The 24,541-nt window shown below is 40.5% G+C and overlaps 1 protein-coding gene across 3 annotated transcripts; it reads left to right on the forward strand.

Moving 5' to 3' along the window:
- The first annotated feature begins 353 nt into the window (after positions 1-353).
- pla2r1 (phospholipase A2 receptor 1) lies at positions 354-23,202 on the forward strand. 3 transcript variants are annotated; one of them, XM_056384455.1, is made up of 30 exons: positions 354-700; positions 2,100-2,480; positions 2,607-2,780; positions 3,293-3,457; positions 3,748-3,861; positions 4,625-4,774; positions 5,143-5,337; positions 5,473-5,636; positions 6,075-6,185; positions 8,047-8,159; positions 8,301-8,470; positions 8,589-8,797; positions 9,406-9,629; positions 10,179-10,263; positions 10,359-10,494; positions 10,587-10,622; positions 11,046-11,206; positions 12,333-12,397; positions 13,665-13,756; positions 13,918-14,054; positions 15,981-16,098; positions 16,258-16,397; positions 16,997-17,138; positions 18,153-18,388; positions 20,211-20,391; positions 20,512-20,646; positions 21,108-21,230; positions 21,318-21,494; positions 21,783-21,818; positions 22,105-23,202. In XM_056384455.1, exons 1-30 carry the CDS (start codon positions 556-558, stop codon positions 22,320-22,322), a joined length of 4,533 nt encoding a protein of 1,510 aa, XP_056240430.1. In that variant the 5' UTR covers positions 354-555; the 3' UTR covers positions 22,323-23,202. The 3 variants fall into 3 exon arrangements, with proteins under 3 accessions (XP_056240430.1, XP_056240438.1, XP_056240446.1); XM_056384463.1 differs by having other exon boundaries at positions 9,406-9,551; XM_056384471.1 differs by lacking the exons at positions 354-700; positions 2,100-2,480; positions 2,607-2,780 and having other exon boundaries at positions 3,320-3,446.
- Positions 23,203-24,541: the final 1,339 nt, after the last annotated feature.

Consider the following 24,541-nt stretch of genomic DNA (forward strand, 5'->3'; position numbering starts at 1 on the left):
ATTTAGACTACAAGTTTCTTTTATATCTCATTAACATGAGTGAAATTTAATTATAGAAATTATTTAAAGACAAGTTATATCTACATAAAATCCACCAGCCCGAAGAAGTAATTTTCTGGTTGAGTAGGACACAGAATTTAGGATTAAAATTTAACAATGCACAATATTTATTCGGATATCTTTGCTTAATCCAAACTTCATACATATATTAATTTAGCTGGTTAGTAGTATTGACAAGTAAAGTGCACTGCTACTAGAAATAATAGTAAACCATTTTCCAGTTTTTTTGTTTATTTATTGACTCTAAATAAAGCTTATTATTTGTTATGGCTGTGTCCCAGTGAAAACAGACCGGAGCGGCAGGAATGCAGCCTCCAGACCGGGGAGCAGCTGCGGCTCTTCCGTCAGACGTGACGTCGCTGCTCCCCTGCTGAAAAACTTCCCTCGGCCTAAGTTTTCTATGAGGGAAAAACTGCGAGCCCCAAATACTCTCTCTGACCGGGAGCCTCGGAATGTGCGGACATTTGCACTCCAACATTGCACCCCGCCGTCGAAATGTTAATACAGTTGTTTCGTTGCATCGACTCCGTGGCTGTTGTGGCAACTATTTGTGTAACAGTGCTGCTGGCGAAAAGTTGCGTGTGTGTCACCGAGGAGGACGATGAGGTGCTGGAGAAAAAGCAGCTCATGGAGTTTTACAGTAAGTTGTTTCAGTCATCTGGGAGCAGCTGGGTCCTTTTACTGAGCTCCTGCTGAATAAGTCCACAATACATCTTTTGGTAGGATGTTGTGTTCGGCTTTTTTTTTTTTTTTTTAACATGGTAGACATTATATAGCTGTACTGAATAGTGTTTGGGAAAAGCAGAACAATCATTACATGTTCTCATGGTGCTGGGGCTGATTGGTTGTTTTGAAATGAACGGATTCCTAACTATTACAGTATTCCTCAAATCTGCTGGTGGCCTCTGGACCACAGTTTGAGCTCCACTGCTGCAGCAGGCTCACATTACCAACAGTCATTTTTATTATCTGTAAAGAAAAGGGAAAGAGAGACAGCTGTAAAAGCCTTTTCTCTCTGTGTAAGTTAAGGTGAATGTCAATGGCACTTTTGAAATTCAACCAATTGACTGATGAATAATGTCAAACAAGCACTGATTCCAGCTTCTCCTGTGTGAGGATATGCTGTATTATATCAATGCATGATGAGTTAGAGCGGAGACAACTGATGAACTGATTAGTCGATCAGCAGAGAATGAACCTGCATCAATTCTGATAATCGATTGATCGTTACAGCGTAAACAAAACAGGCTCACTTCCTCTGGTTCCAGCTGTTTTTATCAGTTCAGTGTCATTGTAAATCAAATACTTTTGGACGGTTTGGTCAGACAAAACAAGCAAGTTGAGCATCACCCTGAGCTGAGAAACTGTGAGAAAAATAATTGTTTTATATATATATATATAATATCTATAATATCTTGTAGACTAAAACAATTGTTTCATCCATCAGATAAATAATCAAAAGATTATTCCAAAAAGAGAAATTAACTAATGGTTGTATTTCTAGTTTTCAAATTGTATCTCAAATCTTTTTAAAACAATTTTCTAACCATGTAAAATGTTAACAAGCAATGCTAATATTTAATTTAGATCTAGTAACATACACTTTTTGTTGTGCTTCTCCAGTACGCAATAGTGACATGAAAGAGGAGATAATTCCTCCAGCTGTTTTCATCATTGCCATTTGTATACACTCAGCATACATCCTCTGTTTTGTTAGTATCCGCTTACACTAAGAAATGTGTTTGTATTGGAGGACAAAAGGTTCCCCAGGCTTTCATCCAGCATCAATATTGCTCCAATTTGGTGGAGAAACATTCAATATATCTGTCTATCTATAAGTATATATAATATAAACAATCTTTGCATCTCACTGATGTGGTGTCATCATACTGTTTATTAATCTATACTCTTTTTGCTCATCCTCCCCTGTCTGTGGTACACACTCACATCATTTCCTCCCATATATCTCGAACCCTTCCTCTCTTCATACTTCCCCCTCCTCCTCCTCTTCTCCTCGTCCCTCACCCATCTCTTCCCAGAAAAAGGCATCTTTATCCTGGAGAGTGAGCCGCTGAAACGCTGCGTGACAGTGGATCGCTCCAACCTGGTGCTGGAGGACTGCGAGCGGCCAACACGCCGAATGCTGTGGAAATGGGTCTCCCGACATCGCCTCTTCAATTTGGGCACCAGCACGTGTCTGGGCCTCAACATTTCGGACACGACGCAGCCTCTCGGCACGTTCGAGTGCGACATGGCCGTCCCCATGCTGTGGTGGCGCTGCAGTGGAGGCATGCTGTACGGGGCGTCCCAGTGGCGGGTGGCCGTGGCTGGACGTTTGTTGGTAGTAAAAAAAAACTCTTATCATGAGTGGAAAAGGTACAACACCCCTAGAGAAGGACCCTGTTCACATCCATATGAAGGTAAACACCTGAAATATCATGCAACAGCTCATTGGTGGCATCACAGCAGTCATCTTAGATACTCTGTAACTCGTCCACACAGGATATTTGTGTTTTTAAACTATGCTGGGTGTGTTTTACTTGCAGATATCCACACTTTGTTGGGGAATGCACATGGCATGCCCTGCGCTTTTCCCTTTAAATACAACAACAAATGGTACTCTGAGTGCACGACTGAGGGCCGTGAGGACCATCTTCCGTGGTGTGCTACCACCACTCGCTATGATCAGGCTGAAAGATGGGGCTTCTGTCCTATGCAAGGTAAAACACAGACACACGGACACCTCCTGTGTCAAAATTGTAACGCCCCCAAGAACAAAGCGAGGTCCAGAATGTAATGATGTTCTGGGTTATACTGTGGAATAGAATTGACTGACCTAAGCCGAGCCCTGAGCTCAAACCCATCCGTCACCTCTGGGATGAACTGCAACTGCAGCTGTGAGCCAATCACCCAGTATCAGTGCTCCACTTCAATAGCCCTGTGGTTGAGGAGCAAATCCCTGCAGCCAAGTCCCAAAGTTTCTGGAAAACTTTTCCAGAAGAGTGGAGGCTGTTAGCAACAAATTGATGTCCATGAGTTTGAAAGGAATCAAACATCCCATGGGGTGTAATGGTTGGGTGTCCACTTACTTTTTAAAAAAAATTCTCCTAGGGCATCTGGTGAACCAGTAATTAAGATGCATGTTTCATACACCTACCCACACCTGGAGACATATGCATACATGTCACCTGTTACCTGTTACTGCCCTTTTAAATCATAGCTTTATTCACAGATTCCAGTTGTGAGCACTTCTGGGAGTCAAACCAGGAGCTGCGTGCCTGTTACCAGTTCAACCTGTACACCATCCTAACCTGGAGTCAGGCGCTGTCAACCTGCCAGGCCCAAGGTGGAAACCTGCTCAGCATCACCAGCCTGGCAGAGCACAGGTACATCAGAGGTAGGCATCTGGTAGAAAACACGCACAGAGACGATAAAGCGAGTCTGATGTTGATATTTTTCTTGCTCAGTGAGACACAAGGTCTGCGCAGATTCTTCATTTATACTGCTTCAAATTTGGTTTTTGCCTTGCCCTCCCTCCTTTTCAGTTTTTCAATTTCTTCTTCTTCTTTTTAAATCCTGCAGTTACATGTGAGACTACCTGATAGTTTACCAGTAGCCTGTTTTCCACTGAAATCAGACAAGATTTGACATTTTATACAACATTCATGTTTTTTTATCTTGTGATAGATCGACTGGCAAGTGTTGGGACGATGGTGTGGATCGGGCTGAATCACCTGAAGGATGGTCTGGGGTGGCAGTGGTCTGATGGAGCACCTCTGTCATTGGTCAATTTCACCACAGGTACTGATTATTTGTAACTCCACGGCCATTAGTTGTGAGCATGCTTGACAATAGTTTTATATGTAGCAGAGTGATTTCACATTACATTCATTCTCAGTGGGCAAATTCTGCTAATTATCAAATGTTAGCATGCTAACACGCTAAATCAGCACCGTGAACATGGAAAACAATATACCAAATATACCTTTATGTTGAGTTATCATTGTAGGAATGTTAGGATGCAGATGTGAGCAATTAGCTCAGGTACAGCTTCACAGAGCTGCTAGCACGGCCATTGATTCTTAGTCATGTTTTAAAATAATTATATTGAGAAGAAGTTTACATGCATTTTTTAGTGGAATTAAAACATGAAAGATCATTTTGAAAAGGTTTCATATAAACTCATCAAAGATAAATATATATATATATATATCTATAAAAGATATATAAAATATGAAATATTTCTTTATTTGGTATAATGGTAAATATGCTTTATGGCAATTTCTGTATTTTGTCACCTTCATCATGTGCAATGTGCAAACTCAGTTTGTGGCAAAGAGTTACCACTTCAATACTTTTCTATATATTAGAAAAAAAAACAAATATCAGAAGAAAAGAGAAAAAAAAAAGAAAGAATTGATTTTGCAATTATCATCCTTGTTACACACTTAATAACTTGTTTGAGGTGTTTGGGACCCAAAACAATGAGGAAGTAAAGCCAGTGTCAACCAACCACAACGGTTAAATAAAAAACAAATTGCTCCCATCACTATGTTCCCATCAGCTCTGCCTGCCAACCCGCAACAGGACGACAGACAGTGTGGAGTGTACAACTCAGCCTACGAGGGCCACTGGCAAAGTCTTTCCTGTGAGTCTGCTCTGCCTTACATCTGTAAGAAGACACCTAACAACACCAGGAGAGCCGAGCCACTAGGTGAGAGCATTTGCACACATACACACACACACACACGAGACACACACGAGACACGCATACATTGTATTAACACCTGACATGCAAACTGCTTCTCTGTATCATCAGAGGTGTCTTGACTGGAAGTGTTGAGTTAGTTATGAGTCAGACTGCAAAATGCACAAGAAGCTTTTTTAGCTCTTGTAGCTCTTGGCCTCAACAGCTGCCCTGCACCTGGGGAGTGAACTTTTGACCTTTATCTCTACGGCGCTGTTGGCGGCTAGACCAAAACAATGTCTGCTGTGAATTTTTGTTGTAAAAAGCGTGTTACTCTGGTCTCTCCTGTTCTGATTTCTTCTCCTCTCTTTTCCTGATTCTTCTTCCTCTTACAGAGAACTGGCAGTATATCCATACAGAGTGTGCTAATGGCTGGTGGCCTCATAATGGTTTCTGCTACCGGGTCCTGTCAGAAACTGAGGCAGGAAGCTGGGAGGAATCTGTCTTGGCGTGTGGCTCTCAGGGGGCAAACCTCACCAGCCTCAACTCGCTGTCTGAGGTGGAAATGCTGCTCAACCTCCTGGCTAACTGTAAGGACCATCATGCAATACAGATATATGATGTTCTGCTTGTTATTGACACCCTGGGGATATATCAAGGGGATACTTAAGACTATTTTGTTTATGTGAATCCCATGACGTGTGCGGATCTACATGTTTTCGTAGTTTCTGGGGAGAGTACGGAGGTGTGGATCGGTCTCTGGAAACGGGTATCGTCGCCGACTGTGGAGTGGTCTGATGGCTCACCAGTAACTCTCACTCCCTGGCATCAGCTTCACCCTCCTCACAACCTGACGGATGCAGCACTCTGTGCCAAAGCAGACAGGAAGGTGGGAAACCCGGTGTCGGTGCGTCTTTTATGTAAAAACTCTCTTGAAGCTCAAGTTTAAAAGTGAGTTTGAGTTTGAATTAATCCCTTTTAGGACTGCATTTAATGATTATTTTCATTATTGATTAATCTGTTATTTTCTTGATTAGTCAAATAATTATTTGGTCAATAAAATATGAGAAAACTATGAAATTTTCTAGAATGCCACAATTTGGCTGGCCAACATTTCAAAAATTAAAGATACTTAATCCTCTATAATTTAACCATATGACTTTAACTGATTGATGATTAATCAAAAATCCAAATAGCTGCTCATTAATTTTCTCTCTATTGGTTAATTAATTTATCATCAAAGTGTGTTAGCTAATCCATTTCTGATTTTGTAAGCATTCATCATATGCTGTCCACGTGAGAGTAAAATGTTTCTCCTCTTTCCCAGGAGGGTAACTGGCTATTGGTGTCATGTGATGAACGACTGCCTGCTGTGTGTAGAAGAGAGAGCCTGAATCCTGGTCATCACCCTGGAACCTGGGATGAAGGTTGTCCTGAGGTAAGGACACGAATGCACGAGCCCACGCACATACGTCCCGGTCAACGTGTCTTTGAGCAAGACGAGGAAAGCCAATCACACTGTTTTGTACTGTAGTCCAAGCCTTTGTGCTGACCAACCTATCACATTATGTTATTACGTACCGCTTAATCTAAAAAAGCACAAGATGGTTTCACGTTGTCCACAATGATTTACTTTTACACCTGTATTTGTATGTTCATGTATTCCTTTGTAAGGGACCCGGTTTGCGTGAAAAATGCTGATGTCATTTGAAAGAAGCAAATGATTTGCAAGAAAATCTGAATTGTTGACTTGATAAAATGACATTTTTTATGCTTTGACCACATTCTGATCAGGAAAAAACGAACAGATGAGTTGCTGTGCTGTGTTACAATAGCTCCATACAGATCAGGGCGTGCACCAGGCGGAGCCACACGCCTGCCGCAGTTCAACTTCTGAGCAAGTTGCTCCCGTCACCAGCACAATGAGCTGATTCACTCAACTGCTGACGTATTGTCTGGCATTCATGTTGCTCCTTGACTCTGTTTACAAGAATATCAGTCTCCTGAGTCATCGGGGCTCCTTCATACCCTGGAACATGAATCAAGAACTGGCCCTGAAGGCACAGTATCTGTGGACATGCTCGAGCAGTCTCTGGTGATTCCTGCTTGTGTTTTTCTTTTTTTTCTTTTTTTTTTTTTTTTTCAAACAAAACTATATTTTCCAGTTTAGTCTCTTCATTGTCTGCGTTGTACACTCAGCCAATGCAGGTGATGATGTGAAATGTTTCCCATCCTTAAAATGACTCCATTAGCAGTACAAAAGCATTTCATTCTCCAGCTTTAAAGATATCCTTGAACTCTGTCTCCATGTAAATGTTAGTGTTGGCCTACTTTCCCCCAAGTGTGGGGATGGGGGGGGGGGGGATAGATAGGATGTAGGGGTTAGGGGGGACAGCAAATTGACACCAGTTGCCAAAACACCCCCACTACACCTCCTAACACAGGCACACATCTTGCATACGCCTGCACTCCAGATTGGAGCTGAGTAGGTTTTAAAGTCTGCAGATATGATATTTGAGTTTTGGAACTGATGCCAAAGGGAAACTTTTAAGATAAATCACTATGAGAAATACAATACATACATTTATTCTTAGCCATGCCAGCAGTGTGGCTCTATGGGTGGCATCGGCACTCGCTGGGGCAGAGGGTGAATTCTAATGACTGGTGATCCTGCTACTTTTCCACTAGCTGCCACCATGAAGTTGACTTTTATTTTTGGTTTTGAGTGAAACTGTTGGATGATTCATAGTGAAATCTTCTACAACAGATAGTCACGGCCCTTCGAGGATACATTCTAGTAACTTCTCGTATAGCACCATCATCAGGTCACAAATTAAATTGGCCCAATACTTTGGTTCATGACAAATAAATACCTGCCAAATGAATGACATTTTCATCCAATTTGGCTGTACTTTGTGCTAAGTGCTATTGGCAAATATTAGCATGCTAACAGGCTAAACTGAGATGGCGAAAATGGTAAGCATTATACCTGAGCTGGTCAGCATGATGACGTCACCGTATAGCTCAGAGCATCGCTCGCTGCGGTTAAGTACAGCCGCACAGAGCCGCTTGAGTAGCTCTTACTACTGTTTCTACAAACTCTGTTTTTCATTTAACAACAGAAGTTGTCAAATATGAAATGTAACTACAAAAAGTTCGATTGAAATGCTGTAATTGAAACAGATCTGAAGTCTGACCAGAATGATGAGTGAGAACTTTCAGTGCTTTCAGCGCCACAGACACAGAAAATAATCAATCTGATGTTTGATACAACTTCTTTTCTTTTTTTTTTTTTTTAGGGCTGGAAGCGACATGGCCATTCCTGCTACATGGTGACTAGCCATGAACAGAGCTATGAAGATGCACAGATGGGATATTACTGCAAGGCCCCTCTTCTTACTGTGGAAAACAGGTGCTTTATTGAGCAAATCATTTATTGTGTTGACTTTTTTGAAAAAAAAAAAGACGTTTTTTTTTAGGTTGTGGCAGCATTTGAGTCTCTTCTCCTCTCCTCACCTCTCCTCTCTTTACTTCTCCTTCTCCATGCTGGCAGGTTTGAGCAGGCATTTCTCAACAGTTTGCTGAGTGAGCGAGGGGCCAACAGTAGCATGTCCTACTGGATCGACCTTGTGGACCAGGAGGAGCAGGGAAGGTACAGCTGGCTCCCTCACAATGGCTCCTCTCTTCCTCTCACCTTCACTAACTGGAACAAACACCAGCCAGGTAGCCATTTTTTTTTGTTTGCTAATTATAAATCTGTACGCTGTGATTGTGTTTACATGTTTTCTCCTCCTCCTTTTCAACTACATCACCTGCTCCTTTCCTATTCTTGCGCTTCCAGCCAGTGCTGGCGGCTGCGTTGCTATGTCAGGTGGACCTGCTCTGGGTCACTGGGAGGTGAAAGACTGCAGGTCCCACAAGGCCTTGTCAGTGTGCAAGCAGAATGTCAGCAGTTACCACGATCTCCAGCTGCCAGAGCATCACATCGACGCCTATGCCCCCTGTCCTCCAGGGTGGGAATCACACTCTGGGCTGCTCCTCTGTTTTAAGGTTGAATCATCGTTATCTTTTCTCTCTTCTCCGTCCTGACTCGTTTCTGATTCGTGCTTTCAGCTTTATCTTCTCTCTTCGTTAATCAAGGTGCATCAGCTTGTATGAGGGAACGTTTCTTAGGTTAAACACTACCTTAATGCTCATAAGTAGACCCCAACAGTGACAGAACTTAATGTAATGTTTGCTTTTAAAAATGATTGCACCCATCCTAGCATATCCCAGCATGCACTGCACAGTAGACTAACACAGGGCGACATACATAGACAAACAAACTTATTCACATTCACACCTGCAGGAAATGTATCTTCATTATTTCTGATATCCACAAGGATTGCAGCTTAAAAGTATTTTCATTGTCAGTCAGTCTTTAAGTTGTTTTCTCAATTAACAGATGAATCATTTTAGTCTATAAAGACTCATCAAATTGTGAAAAATGGCTCTGACATTTCCCAAGTGGCGTCTTCAGATGATTTGTTTTGTCCAACCAGCAGTCAAAGCCTCAAAGATATTAATTTTACTACAAAAGAAGCCAAAGAAAATAAACAGAAAATTGACACACTTGAGATCCTGTAACTCCCGGCTGACAGTGCGTGTTGCTCTTCTAGGTGTTCCACGACGAGAAAGTCCTGATGAAACGTTCGTGGGTGGAGGCAGACTTCTTCTGCCAGGCCCTCGGGGCTCAGCTGGCCAGTTTTTACCACTATGAGGAGCAGGTGTTTGTTAAGCAGCTCCTCAGTACCATGTTTGAAGGGTTGGTACAGCCCTCTGGGCCTCGTCAATGCAGGAATGTTCTGGGAAATGATGTTTTTTATTTGATGTGCATAGAGCAGTGAGTATAGAATTTAATTACTGTGGCTTCTGAAAATAATTTGTGGTTTGGTATTAATTTGTAATCTGTCACAGATGATTACTTTTTAACAGGAAAAGAAACCTTGATGAATCATATAGCTAAATAGTACATTTTAAGTTTTTTTCCTCAATTATAATTATGTAATAGTTTTGTAGAATCAAGGGCTATTTGATGGTTTATACTATGAGATGATAGGAATTTGTCAAGTGTTATGTCATTTTTAACAAGTTATCTTTCCCTTTGATACTTTTATATTATATATTAGATTATCAGCATCATTGTGATGTGTTATCACTAGATTAGCCAAGACACTTTCCTCTGGATATTTTATATATGGAAATATTCTTAGACCATAAATAACACCATAAATAATAACCTATAAAGTGATGAGAGATTTCTCTTACATTGCTTTCTTCCATAGGGTGCTGGTGAAGGACATGAATAACTGTTTTTCTCAAAAGGTTTAAAAGACTTTCTCAGATGCGCTTGTGTTGCAGTGTGTTTTTCTGTTTTGCTCCTCTCTTTTAGAACAGAGGGTCGCTGGTTCTGGGTGGGTTTAAACAAGAGAGACCCTGAACATCCCGGAGTCTGGGAGTGGTCCGACGGCTCTCCTGTAAGCACGCACGTACAGTAGACACACATTTACACTCGGTAAAATTCAGAGGATTTGTTCCATTACGGTCTTGTCTCGTGTCTGTTTTTGTGCAGGTGGTGACGTCCTTCATAGAGGATAAGAATGAAGAGGACGACAGGAGGGACTGTGCTGTGTACAGTGACCTGACCAACACTCTCATGCCGCAGCCCTGTGATACCAAACACGAGTGGATCTGCAAGCTGTCCAGAGGTAAACGCCTGCACATCATCACTCACCACACAGACTTATAACTAAACCAACACCTTTGATTTGATTTCACCAAACTCTGACTTATGTTGCAGGTGATAAACTGAAAAAACCCTACTGGTACACTGAGCGTAAGTAAAATGATTGAATTTATTGCTTCTGACACACACAAACTTCAGACTCTGATACTGTAGATATTGTTCACGTGTGTCTGAATTGAGGGTCTTGTATTTTGTACAGATTGTAGACACTTGACATAGTTTATTAAGGCGGCAGACAAACATGAATCTTACTTAACTTAAAACAGTGGAAATTCTTTCCATGGGGTTCATATGTTTTGTTTTATGTTTCATATGTTGTCTGCAGTAGGTTTTTTTTTTTTTTTTGAGGAAATCTGAGTCAACAAAATCTGTTTTTTAAATGTGGGATGGCATTACTGAATGGTAACCAGCATTAGACAGTCAACAATTAGCACAGTACATTAATTCATTATACCCATTTTATTACTTGAAAACGTGTACTGTATTATAATTGTCCTCCTGGCTGCACCACAGAGAGCGAGCCCTGGGTGTTTTACCGTGGAGCTGAGTACCTGCTGGCGAAGCAGCCCTTTGACTGGGACGCTGTGTCTCTGGCCTGTCAGATGATGGGAGCCTACCTGCTGTCCATTCACTCCAGAGATGAGCTGCACTTCGTCAAGGAGCGCTTGCGGCGGGTCTGTTTCATCTGTCTATCTATCTATCTATCTATCTATCTATCTATGCAAGTAAAAGAAACATGAAAAATGTTATGGTAAAATCCATAAAATTGATTTTTAAACAAAAAGATGATGAAAGGGAAGGAAAAATAAAAGGAATGAGAGGGAATAGAACATTAAAAAGATGAATACAATAAAACAAATGATTTAATAAAAGAAATCATGGCCATAAAACAGGAACTGATGCTGCACCGCCATGAATTCTTTTAAAGACAAGTACAGTTATAAAGTGGTACCATTCAGCATTGACAAAACAGTATTCTTATTCTTGACATTATTTTTTGGCATTTTATTTACCACAGACAAAAGATGAAATTATAGGACTTTAGCAGTTTCAAAATGCAACACATCTTTTTCTATATTCATAAAATGTGCTCCGTAGCTCATTTTAAAACACAGAAATAACTGAATTAATTAAACTCAATCGCAGCTGCACTCAAAATACAATTATCTCTTTTAAGATACCACAACTGTTTTTTTGTGAATTATATTTTTCCCACCTCTTTACTCAACATATCACGATTTTCTAAAAAGATCATCTGAATTTTTCCCAGAGCAAATACTCCCCCACCTAATGACAGTGACCAAAATGATGCCAGCAGGACTGTTGGGACATTTACTCTGTTTGCTTGTTTTCCTTGAGCAGGAGCACAGTTTCACACAGGAGTACGTGTGTGCACGTGCATGAAAGAGCGAAGTGTGTCCCCAAACAGTTTGGTTGACACACTTCGCCCCTCATACAAACTCAAGTGTTTACAGACACACACTGAAAAGCCAAAACGTACCTCATATGTGGACACTTCCATGCTCGAGTGCCTCTACACATAGGGAGTAGGAAAAAGGCCGCTGTTTGGCAGCTGCCTTTTGGACCAGACTAAAGAAATCTCTTGTGGTGTCGAGGCTTGTGAGGGATAAAAAGGAACAAAACAAGGCGATGAAAGAGGCGAAGCACGGGCCAAGGAAAGCGGCTGAATGGCTGCTCATGTCAGAGAGGGGCTCAAGTCCTCATTCCAGCCCAATGAGGACAAGGTTGCAAAGGAGAAGCAAAATAAAGGTCTTTTTCATCTCTTTTCCTTTCACTCAGCTCTCCTTGGGCCCGACTGACTGGTGGATCGGCTTGTCCATGGGGCAGCCTGGAGAGGAGGTCAGGTGTGTATGTTTGGGAGCCTGTTGAACATTTGCTGTTGCTGCCACTGATTCCATCGCAACATTTGACACTTTGTTTAACATCGTGAGTAAAGAAATGTTGATGTGAGAGCACTGTTTCATGAATGATGCTTCGTAGGGCTGTATGCTTGTGCGTGGTTCAATGGTAAGGTTTGTTTTCATAGTGACACATGTCAAAATGAGCAAGAGGAAATAATCTCATTTTGCAAATTGTAGCTTGCATGTTGCAAATGTGGAAAAATGAGCCCCAGGGGAAAGTCTCCAAAAACAAGAGAAAAAAGAAATAAAACAAGAGAGGAGTCCTCACTCTGGGCTTTTTAATAAACTACTCATCTAAAAAAAACAAATAGATAACCTGTGTCACTGCAAAGAGCTTTTATGTGAAGATAAATTGCACTAATCCTGCTCCTGTCTCAATGTAGCCTACAACAAGTTACTCAGATCCACTGATTACAAGTTACAAGTTCAAAGGACAGGCAAAGGAGAAGTGCATGTGCAAGCTCCTGACCAGAAAAACCACTCTGGACCTTTTGGTCAGAGAGACTGTATTGATTGCAAATGGTTGTATAGTTAGATTTGGTTGAAAAGACTCTGCTGGATTCTGGATTTTGCTGGTGAAAAGTAAACCCTGCAACACATAATTGTACATACAACAATAAGTGCGTTTCCATCCACATGTTTTTATGTGCATTTTAATTTTGTGCTTTAAGTCCATTTGAGGTTTTATTGGCGTTACTGATTAAATCGTCTCGTTGCACCCTCTTTTACTGCAATGATTTACTGGCACCTTACTCGAGAATTAACATCATCATTAGCAGCTGTTTAACTCAATGCTGCCAACTCCTAATATTAACAAAACTTTAGTGAATGGAAATGCCACTAAGGTAGAACTTGCACTAAATGAGGATAGACACCTGACAAATATTAATGTTACAGTTGCAGTTGGAGGAGTTTCAGGTGTGGGCCAGATAAATAGCTGACGCCAGTCAGCTGATGTGAATGTGACTTCATTGTCCTGCCTGAACTGACACAAAGTTAGCACAGGCACACTGGCGGTGAAAACGTGATCCATGCATTGGGTGCTCTTTCAGTCATAGGTAGTGAGGTGAAGGAATGATTGTGTCTTAATAGCTGCTCCTATTTCAGGCAGGGATTCACACAGCATTAGTTGCATGCATGAAAACACTGACAGCTTCATTTAGACCAGGACATCAGCAAGGCCCATAAGTATTTGTGCATCTGTTTGCAGGTGGAGCGACAAGACAGGGCTGGACTTTCAGAACTGGGCAGACAGGGGCCATAGGAAGTACGGGTCATGTGCGACCATGTCTTCTTCAACAGGTAAACATGTGCACATGCAGAAACACACAATGCATGTACTGTCTACTGTGCACATAAATAAACCAGTTTTATCCTTCACTTACATTTTACCACATGTCCATTAAAGTCTATTTTTAGGGAAACAAGACTGAATGTGTTGAGGTTTTCGTGGTATGTTGCAGGGAAGTGGTCGACAAGTAAATGCAGTGATCTCCACGGCTATGTGTGCAAGAGAAAGACTGTGTCTGTGGTGGAGACTCCCAGGGAGCCGCACTACATTGGAGGATGTCCGGAGAAATGGCTGTACTTTGGACACAAGGTTCAGACACGCACTTGGACATGCCCACACATACACTCCCTCAGCTTCATAGAAAGGGTTGTTGTGGAGAGTGTATCTGAGAAACCACACCTGAAGCGCCTCTGTACTCGCTTAAGTGTCAGCCATAGTAGCTGCCACTTTAACCAACGAATAGTGCATCAGTAATGAACACATTTTGAGATCTGTCAACTGAAATTTCATGATCAGTGCTTGCACATTTTATATAGTATATAAACGTATGAAAAATGATTTATAACACATGCAGATCTCAGTGTTTATTCATGTGTTTGCCAACAACTATAATAACTTCTGTGGACATCCATAAATGCTGTCTTGTCAATAAACACATTATGAATCACCATATTGTAAAACACAGTTGATAAATACATGGGGTCCAAAAGAGACCACTTTCAAATTCAAGTGAATGGGAATCTGGGATCTAATGTCTCAGCTGCCTCTGGGATTGAAGCAGGATGTTTGTGTTAACATTCACTGCTCTTGAGTGAATAACCCCCAACTGATGATGCTCAAGCTGAGTCAACCTCAGTGAACACCAAAACCAACTGATCTTCTTTAAAATCATCTAGTCAAATAGTTTGAAATTTCAAAATGTAGTTTTCTTTAAGAAAATATGGCAGCATTATTCAAATTATGTACATTGTTTCTAGCATCAATGCAATATTGGGTTAAAAAAAAAAAAAAAAACATTTAGAATTTTTTTTTCTTTGGGAGCACATAAAATCAAAGTTTACATCAAAGTGAGTAACTCTATCAGGGTAAAAACCCAATTTTCTCCTTTGTATGAAACGCCTCTTTACTTCCTGGTCCTGTTGACGTCAATACTTCTCTTAGTGTTGTCCACCTGCAAACTTGGCACGCCCCCACACAATGCACAGCACATAACTACTTATGGTGAAGAGTTTTCACTAGTTTTGTAGCCAATGGCAAAAATACAGTGTTCATAATTTACTGCAGAAATCGACTTCATTTTTCCACTGCTCTCCACTGCTCCAAACATTATAGTGTGAGCCTGTACATCAAGGAGGGCTGCTTCAGAAACCACGCACAGTTAGACGTTTCATTTTCACAACGGTTATTTCTGTAATTCACACTTGATGTGGCTTCTTATAAAATAATATATAAAAATATTCATAATACATACATAAGTAATGAATATTATCATCCGAAGTTGGTTACACCTACACAAGACATGCGGAACGTGTCGTTGCCATGATAGTTGCCGACAATCAGAGCACACTGGGCTCTGATTGGTCATCTCCAGAGGGGGGAGGGGGGTCTTAAAGAGCCCTGAGCTCTAACAGAGTGTTTCAGACAGAGGGTGAAGAGAGTATAAAATGTACAGCAGAAGAAGCATGTAAATCTTTTTTAGTCGTCACCAAGAATGAAATGATGAACACTAAAAATGGCCATAATAGGTTCTCTCTAACTCTTGTTTCTATCACTTGTTTTTCTTCTACTGAAGTTAGCATGCTAACCAGCTAGCCCCAGCATGCTTGTCAAGCGACAGTCACCACCACCAGCTGCTGGCAAGAAACCACATTTGGTGGCGGAGAAAATTTACAAAGAGCCCCTTTTAAAGTATGCATCTAAGTACCTTTTCAAGCTATGAAGAGGGAAGATGTGATGTCTTGTGTAGCACACCTAATTTCCCTGAGATTTAATCAAAAGAAGCTGAGCTCTTGTCGATGAAAATCATCTGCCAAACTTTTGTTTTTCTTCTTGTTTCACCAGGAACATGAAATTACATCCTCTGTCTGTCAAAGAATATTATGTGCTTGGATTCCTTTTTTTTAACTTTGAATCCTGACCTCTCCAAACAAGTCCTAGTGGTGATAGGTGAATAACAATTTGCATTTCACAATGTGATATTCATGTTTTGTGTGGGACGTATGTGTGTGTTGGCAGTGCCTCCTACTTCACCTCCCCGGCAGTCCAAAGGAGGGAAAGAGTTGGAATGATGCCCAGTCCATCTGCTCCTCATTCGAAGGCTCACTGGTTGCTATAGAAGATGAGATTGAACAAGGTAGAGGCAAAGTGAACCGTACAACCATCCGATGAATAACTGATTTCATATTTCAAATACCATCAGACAAGATTTTCTTCTTCTCTCTAGGCATGACAGAAAGGAATTATGCTCTGGGTTTTTTAATTTTGTTATTTTTCCACACCATCATTTCTGCAGCCTACATCACCATGTTGCTCCAGGGCAGCTCTGTAGGTGTGTGGATTGGTCTTCGGGACGAGGACACAATGAAATGGACCAACGGGAAACCAGTCAGCTACACCAACTGGTCTCCAATTGAACCAAAGAGCTATCTCACTGTAAGCTCGTGGGAATACTGTAGGCTGGCAAACAACTGTTAAGTTAGTTAACTGTTAGAAATGTAGTCATTTGTTGGCTGTTATTATGTGCATTTGTGTCTGTGTGACGTCCACAGAAGAGTCATTTAATCGTGTATTTTTAACACTATAAATTCCCATGACTTTCTTCTTGTAATGAAATCCTCAATGCTCTTTGAAGTAGAATCACACTTTTTTTTTTTTACATCCATCCATATATGGTAGATGGTTTTATATACTACAATACCCATGAGCCACTGTGGACCCAAAAGAAAATCACATCATCATCATTTTTAAAAAACGATAATTCCAACTGAAATTGTGACTCATATCGCAATATCTGCCAAAACTTTTTCTGCATATCATTCAGCCCTAATTTGTATGCATCCAAAACCTGGGAGTTCTCTGACTGACAGCCGTTGCCTGACACTTTCTATGCAGAAAACAATCAGGACTTTTACTTCTGGAGGACTGGAAACCCAAAATAACCCCTACAACTTTGCTGTTCTTTGCTTTTGCTTTTTTTTCATGCTTTTTTGAATGGGTTTGTGTGTACTGATTTGTTGTATATGCACCCCCAGGAGAATGAGTGGCTCAGTGGATTTGCTGATGAGCCACTGTGTGCTGTACTCTCCAACAATCACAACTTCCACCTGACGGGGAAGTGGTACGATGAGAAGTGCAGCGAGAGTGGGTATGGCTTTGTTTGTCAAAAACCTCAAGGTAAGATCCCGTCAGTGTCTTCCTCTTTCATTGTCTGTCTTTCATTGTCTCTGTGAGGGTTTTTCAGCACGTCTGTCTCTCTCTTTTGCTGTCAGACCAGTCTAGCTTTCCGATGCTGAATGGCCTCTCATACCCTCCTTCTATAACATATCCTCTCTGGAAGTCAATTAACCTTGAAGTGGAATCTTGAGTGCTGACAGGTGGTTTCTTCTCTGTCAGCTAGAGTGTGTTAACAACCATTAATAAAACTGAAAATACTGCATACAAACCATTAAACACATGAACTAAATAGAAAACACAGTGACATTTAAATGCACAACAAAGAGTTACTTTACATTCCCTAAAAATTCCCTGAAAACTTTTTTCCTTGCTGCAGTGATTCACACTGACACCACTGTTAGGTGAGATTACAGGTGCAGCAACACACGCTTCAGGGGCGCCCCTGCTGGCCAAGTGGTTGGCTGCATCTTCATATGTGAATGATATAGATTCAACCACGGTGCAATTATGTTAAAAATGCATGTAATTTTGAGTCTGAGAGATTTTTCTTTCATAAAAATGTCATGGTAAATCCTACATCATCTGCATCTGTGGAAAATTTCATTATGTTTCAACAATGGTGCACTGCATGTACATTTGGCCATAGTGACTTTTATTGTGGATCACTATCAACAGAGATGGTGAGTACAAAGTTCACATGGCCCATAGAGTCAAGATTCACTTTCTTACAAAGAGTTAGATGATAAGATTGATAACACTCTCATATCTGTCAGTTAAAATGTAGCTAGAGCCAAGAAATGGTCAACTTAACGTTAGCATAAAGTGGAATAAGTTTTCTAACTCTTAGCAAGAAAGCGAGCAAGTCAAAAAATGTCGAGTCACTCCTTTAATTGATGTGTGTGGCATCTAATCAGTCATCCATTAACTGTCCCACAGCACCTTGAAGTGATCTGTCTGATCAGCGTCTTACCTTCTCCCCACACTCCTCTCTTTTGCCTTCTTCCCTTGTTACAGATACATCCAAACCCCCCACCCACTCCTATCACCACCCCCTCCCCGACAATATCGAGTACAGGACCCGCAGCTACAAGGTTGTGTCTGGCAACATGAGCTGGTACGACGCGATGCATTTGTGCATAGAGAATGATTCTGACCTAGTGAGCGTTACAGATGCCTACCACCAGGCTTTCCTTACTGTCCTTGTCAATAGATTGGCAGTCCCCCACTGGATTGGACTGTATAGTCAAGACGTATGTATCCTCTCATGCAATATGTACTGTATCATTCTGCACTGTCTACTGTATGTTTGTGTCAGATAGGTGGCATTGTGTGTGTTTGCTTTTATACAGCTCAGCTTTAAAGAAATAGTTTGACATTTTGAGAAATACACTCATTCAGTTTTTAACAAGAGTTAGAAGATTGATAACACTCTCATGTCTGTATGGTAAATATGAAGCCACAGTTAGCAGCTGGTTAGCTTAGCTTAGCATAACGACTGGAAACAGAGGAACAACTAGCTCTGTCCAAAGGTAAAAAAAAGCTGCCTACAACCACCTGTAAATATAGGTAATTAACATGTTATTTCTTCTATAATCTTTATTTTATTGTGAGCGTGTGATGACAAGTCTCCAGGAAGTCAGATAGAGGTATAAGAGGTGGTTGGTGTCAGGTTTATTATTTTATTTTTTTACCTTTGAACCTGAGCCAGGCTAGCTGTTTCCCTCTGTTGTCAGTCTTTATGCTAAGCTAAGCTTACCATCTAATGGCTGTAGCTTAATATTCAAGAACATGAGAGTGGTATCTTTCTCCAACTTTCAGCAAGAAAGCAACTAAACGTGTTTCCCAAGACTATTCCTTTAATACTGGTTAATGAGCATGAAATGCAGATAATACACACCTGCATGGATGAGGTGCATTTAAAAACTGTTAGTTCAATATTTGTCTTTTTTTTTTCTTTACCAAAAGCATAGTTTGTGCATGTCAGCATGTCATCAGCATCTTAAAAGTGGCAACAGTGGCAGTCAGTTTTCCTATCACACACATAATGCAGATATATAAACACATAAAAATCATGACATTTGATTGAATATCTCAGTTTCTTTCCTAAATTGCTCTGCTGTACCATGATGCACAACCTGACAATACTTTATTATCTGTTCTAAAATGGAAATTTTTGAAGATTTTAAACGGTTTCAGAGTAATATGTACACAGAGAAGGCCCTAAAAGATTCTTTAAATGGACACCTAATGTGTTTTGCTCAGATTCTTTTATATACAGTAGATGCCTCCAGAGTTTTTCTGCTGGCCTTTTCACCATGTAGAGGTATTTTATCCAAAGGCGTGTGGTTTTCCCAGCAGACAGTGAGAGCCTTAACATTTGGATTCAAGTATCGCTCAGCCCCCGTGGAATGTCTTAGTCATGGAGAGACAGAAGACAGTTAGTGAAAGAACTGATTCTCTCGCTGCCTCTCATTATTTTTTTTTTGATCTTGCCTGATATTGTTCAATATCTATCGCATGAACCTCCTACAGTAATAATTTTCTTTTAACTTTTATTAAACTAATTAATATAGTAACCATCCCATTTCAATACTAACAAATAACTGTAGTATTTTGTTATAGTTTAAATATTATCACTGCTTTGAATCATGTTGCTTGATCATTATACCATGGAAAACTGAGTGTGTATCACGTCTGGTAAGTCAGGAGCTGGAATCTCCTTCAGAAACATACACTTCCCTAACTAAAGCACCAGGTTGTTAAGAAAGAAAGTAAAAAGTATTTTAATTTGAGTTTTAGATTTTGTAATGATTCTAAATTTATATACAGTACATAGTCCACACATGGCAGAAACACAGTGACACTATATAGAGCATAGCGGTGTTATACACAGTACACAATATTATCACCTGCTGTTACAAACTGCAGGTATTAGTACCACTAACTCTAATCAGACTGATTAATAATCAAACCACTGTGCATACACTCTATAAATAAGTATTAAGTGTTACTGGCAGAGTGTCACCACAGCTGCAACTTCTTGACTGACACATTGACTGCATTTATTTACAGAGCGGCATCAATTATCAGTGGTCAGATGGCAGTGACACAGTGTACACACACTGGGACGCAGCCGACGACGACGATGACTTTGTGACGGGAGAGTGTGTGTACATGGACGTGAGCGGAGGCTGGCGGAGAGCCGACTGTGAGACTCTGCTGCCAGGAGCCCTGTGTCATGTTGCCCCACCAAGTCAGTGCTGCTTCAGTGAAACATGAAAATCTGAGCGCTCCACAGTGCATCTCTTCAGCTGTAGCGTTTCTGTTGCTCATGGTGACAGTGTGAAAAACTTTCTCCTGCTGTCTCTCACAGGCAATAAAGCATTTGTCTCATATGAGGTGGTGTGTCCCTCCACGTGGGTGAAATTTGGACATGGCTGTTACAACTTCGAGCCTGTGGTGCAGAAACTAACATTTGAAGAGTCAAGGGAGTACTGCAGGCAGAAAGGTGGGGATTCATACGGTGTGATTTTAGTTATTGATTATGTGTTAATTTCTGTGTTGTTTTTTGTCTACATATTAATAATATCATGATTGAAAAGTATAAAAATAAATGAAAGAATTGGCTGCCTGTATCGCTCTCATCTGCCACATGGACTACATACTCCCCCTGCAGGTTAAATGTAGGAGCTGCTCAGAAAAGCACTAGGCTTTAGAAAACTGGTTGAGTTCTTATTTAGAAATGATGCTTTGCAGGAATTCGATAAAAACAGTGATATTCTGCTGACAGCTTACTGGCTGCTGCTGCTGCTGCTGGCTGTAGCTTTATATTGACTGTACAAACATGAGAGTGCTTTTAAAAATCTTATCTAACTCTCAGCAAGAAAGCAAATAAACTTTTTTTCCCAAAAATGTCAAACTAAACTGTGCAGTAGTTGTGAGTTTGTTGTGCTTTCTGTCACTTTCTAGTCAACACCTCAGATGTGCTGACCATCGAGAGCGAGACAGAGAATCGTTTCATTCTGGAACAGCTGTGGTCGTCAGGGTTCCTTCACCACACCGTATGGTTGGGGATGTACTTCAACATTGACAGTAAGAATATGTCAGTCTCTCATACCAATAAGATGTTCACAATCCCCTGCATCCCCATTTTATTAAACTGTGGCCTCTGGTTTTTAGCTGATTCTATGGCCTGGGTGGACGGTTCACCGATGGACTACATCAACTGGCCCAGTAAAGCCCCAGACCCCAAGCTGCTCACTACAGATACCTGTGTTACCACCAGGGTGATTGATGGAGTGTGGCACCTGTCACAGTGCACCGAGCGCCTCGGCTTTGTCTGCAAAACCATCTCAGGTAAGTTGAATCGGGGGCTGTATTTTTTTACATTTATTCTTAAAGAATATTTGGGCCCCTATATTGAACTCATTTTTTACACATGTAAAAGGTATAGTTTTCTATGAATCAAACACAGATACAATGTGGACATTGTATCTGTATATCCATGCCTCCGTAAGGCATTTTCACCCGAAGAGCTTTCGAGAAGTGACGTCAGCGCACATTGTCTTCTTACCTCGTTTTCTGAATACCCAAGATGATACATGATAAGTTATATCAAACTTCACTGGATGTGCTCTTTTGTAGATGCTGTTCCTGAGGTGGAAGTGGAACCACTAAACGGTAAAGTGCACCATTATTTGAATGATTTAAACACTCGTGACACATTTATTGTGTGTGTCCTATAGGTGCCATAAGCTTGATGCATTGTTTCGTACTATGAGGCAGTGAAGATACAATTTATGATTAAACATGCTAAGAGTGACCGATCTGTGATGTAATGTGATGCATGTTACAAACATATATCTATATTTATATCTTTATACATGTAATTCAATGAGGGAGGCATCATACCACCCGTTAAAACAAAGGTGTGACTACATAGGAACTATCATGTTGTGTATTTCAGGTTTACATCATGGTGTCATTGCCGCTGCAGTGCTGGTGGCTGTGCTGATCTTTGCTCTGCTGGCAGGAGCGATGTGGTTTGTGTACAAGAGGAACTCTGTGCGTTTTCGTGGGATCCCTATGCTGGGCAGCGCTTACTACAGACAAACCAGCTCCCAGGCTTTAGAATCAGACGGAAACGTGCTGATCACAGACCTGGAGCCTCACTCAGGAGAATAGCACTCAGTGACTGTCTTTCTTATTTTAAAGTCTCTGTTGTCCTCGCGTTCTCTGTCTGTCTCTCACCATTTCACCATCAGGTATGAATGCCACATGACACTGTAAAGCTGTGACACTGACTCCTCAGGACAGTGGTGAGATGTTGACGGCAATGTTTTCTCTCTTAAATATGAGAGGGTGTTAGAAGGATCCCAGTTGCTCGCTACAGTTTTCCTTTCTGCGAACCATTTAAATGAGACAAATATTTGCGAAGATATTTGTTGTGTTGACACTGAAGAGTCCACATTTGAATTTCTGTTGTTTGAATTAAGACTAACAACGTTCACATAGATGAGAATATTGAAGAAGGGATGCTAGAGATCATTAAACATGTTAAAAGAGGTACTGAACACTTAATGTCTGTTATAATCCTGCGGTACGAGGATTTCATCAATTATAACTGGTAAACACTATTCAGAAAAAATAATTTGAATAATAAGGACTTTTAGGAAAATCTACCTGTCAGGGTCAAAAGTAACTTTCATTGTCATAAATAAGAGGCAGATTGATGACAAAAAAAGAAATCACACAAATTATATTTGTGATGTAATTTTGTACATTTCATTCAGAATCCAGGAAATGTTGGAGTTGTATATGTGGTACAGCAGTTTTCTCAGTATTACTTTTGTATTTTTATTGTATTTTTCTAAATATACATGCTGTATATTGATAAGAGTTTTTTTTTTTTTTTTTTGTATATTCAAAACTGGAAAACAGAAAATGTCTGACACATAATTAATGATTGGATTTCTCTTTTTCACTGTTGTCCGCAGATGCAAAGCAAATTATGATATGTATTTTGCACAGCTGTTTTTGTGTTAATAAATTGAAAATAAGCCTAGCTGATTAATTAATTTGTTTATTTGAGTGTCCCGCATCATAGGCTACAGACAGCAACAGTAACTGGGATGGCCACATGACTAATCACAATATACAGCTCCAGAAATTCAAAAAGAGAATGTTTTGACGGGTGCCTCACCTGGTAGAGCGCGTACCTTTAAGGCTTAGTCCTCGCCCTCTCTCTATCTCTCACTGAATTTCCTGTCTATCTCTCACTGTACTCTCTGGATAAAGGAAAAATGCCTTAAAAATATAATTTAAGAAAAAAAGAGAAGATTTAAGAACATTCAATTTGCATGGAAGAAATGCCTTATACATATTGACACAGTGGTCTCTTTCTAAATTTTATATATGGTACAATGGTAACAGTCCAAGTTTTATCAATGAGTCTTGCTATGTGAATAACAGAAGTCTCAGAAAGAGAGGAAAGCTTTAGTGTAATCCTCCTTCTCCTTTTCCAGTCTCACTTTCTACTTCAACCTTTTAGTCTAACAAGACAAGCACGCAGGATGACCATTATTTGCTATTTCCTCATTGTACATCCTCATTACAAAATAACTGCGGTCAAAGAATTTACAGTATATATCACTGATATCTATCCTTGCACCTTCTAAAGTAAACCCACCTAGGTTTTGCATGGTAAAATGTTTGCAATTTGGGTCCTTTGGAAGTTCTGGATGCTCCTTTTAGATTAATGTGCTGCATCATTGATGGAGAGTGATGCAAGAATACTACACGCCTGTTTGTGTCGTGCCAACACTACAAATTGCCAGGATGTGTGGCATTTTTATAGAAAAGTCTAATGAAGTGACAATAAAAGAAGATTTATGTGAAGACTAACAACCAGATAGATTTGAAACGAGATTACTCTTAGGCCTAATATGTTTAGTTTTTGGTGGCCCGATTAAAGGTGAAATCATATATAGACTTTGTGCGTCACTGGAAGATAGTATTACTGATGTGATAAGAACAAGTAGATCATTCTTCTTTTATTTTCAAATGAGAAAATTTATCTTTGTTGCCTGAGTATTATCTTTGTTACTGTATCTGTTGAAACAATGTCTCGGTGACTCGCATCACTGTCAAGACTGCAAGCATTGTCTTTGTGGAAATGATGAGATTGTAGGGCTTTCCGAGATAATATCATTATGACATAATGTTTTGTTGATCTCAGTAAAGCCATTAGATTGCCTAAACAAGGCTTTCAGTGTTTGGCAGCAACTAACAGTGGACAAATGAGAGAGCAAAGGGCAGCAATTTTTCTGACAGTACCTGACATCAGGATGTTCATGCATTAATAAATTTATAACCGCTGTTATGTAGACCATAACAGCTCCTGT

The sequence above is a fragment of the Seriola aureovittata genome, chromosome 1, assembly GCF_021018895.1.
Source record: "Seriola aureovittata isolate HTS-2021-v1 ecotype China chromosome 1, ASM2101889v1, whole genome shotgun sequence".
Taxonomy (NCBI): Eukaryota; Metazoa; Chordata; class Actinopteri; order Carangiformes; family Carangidae; genus Seriola; species Seriola aureovittata.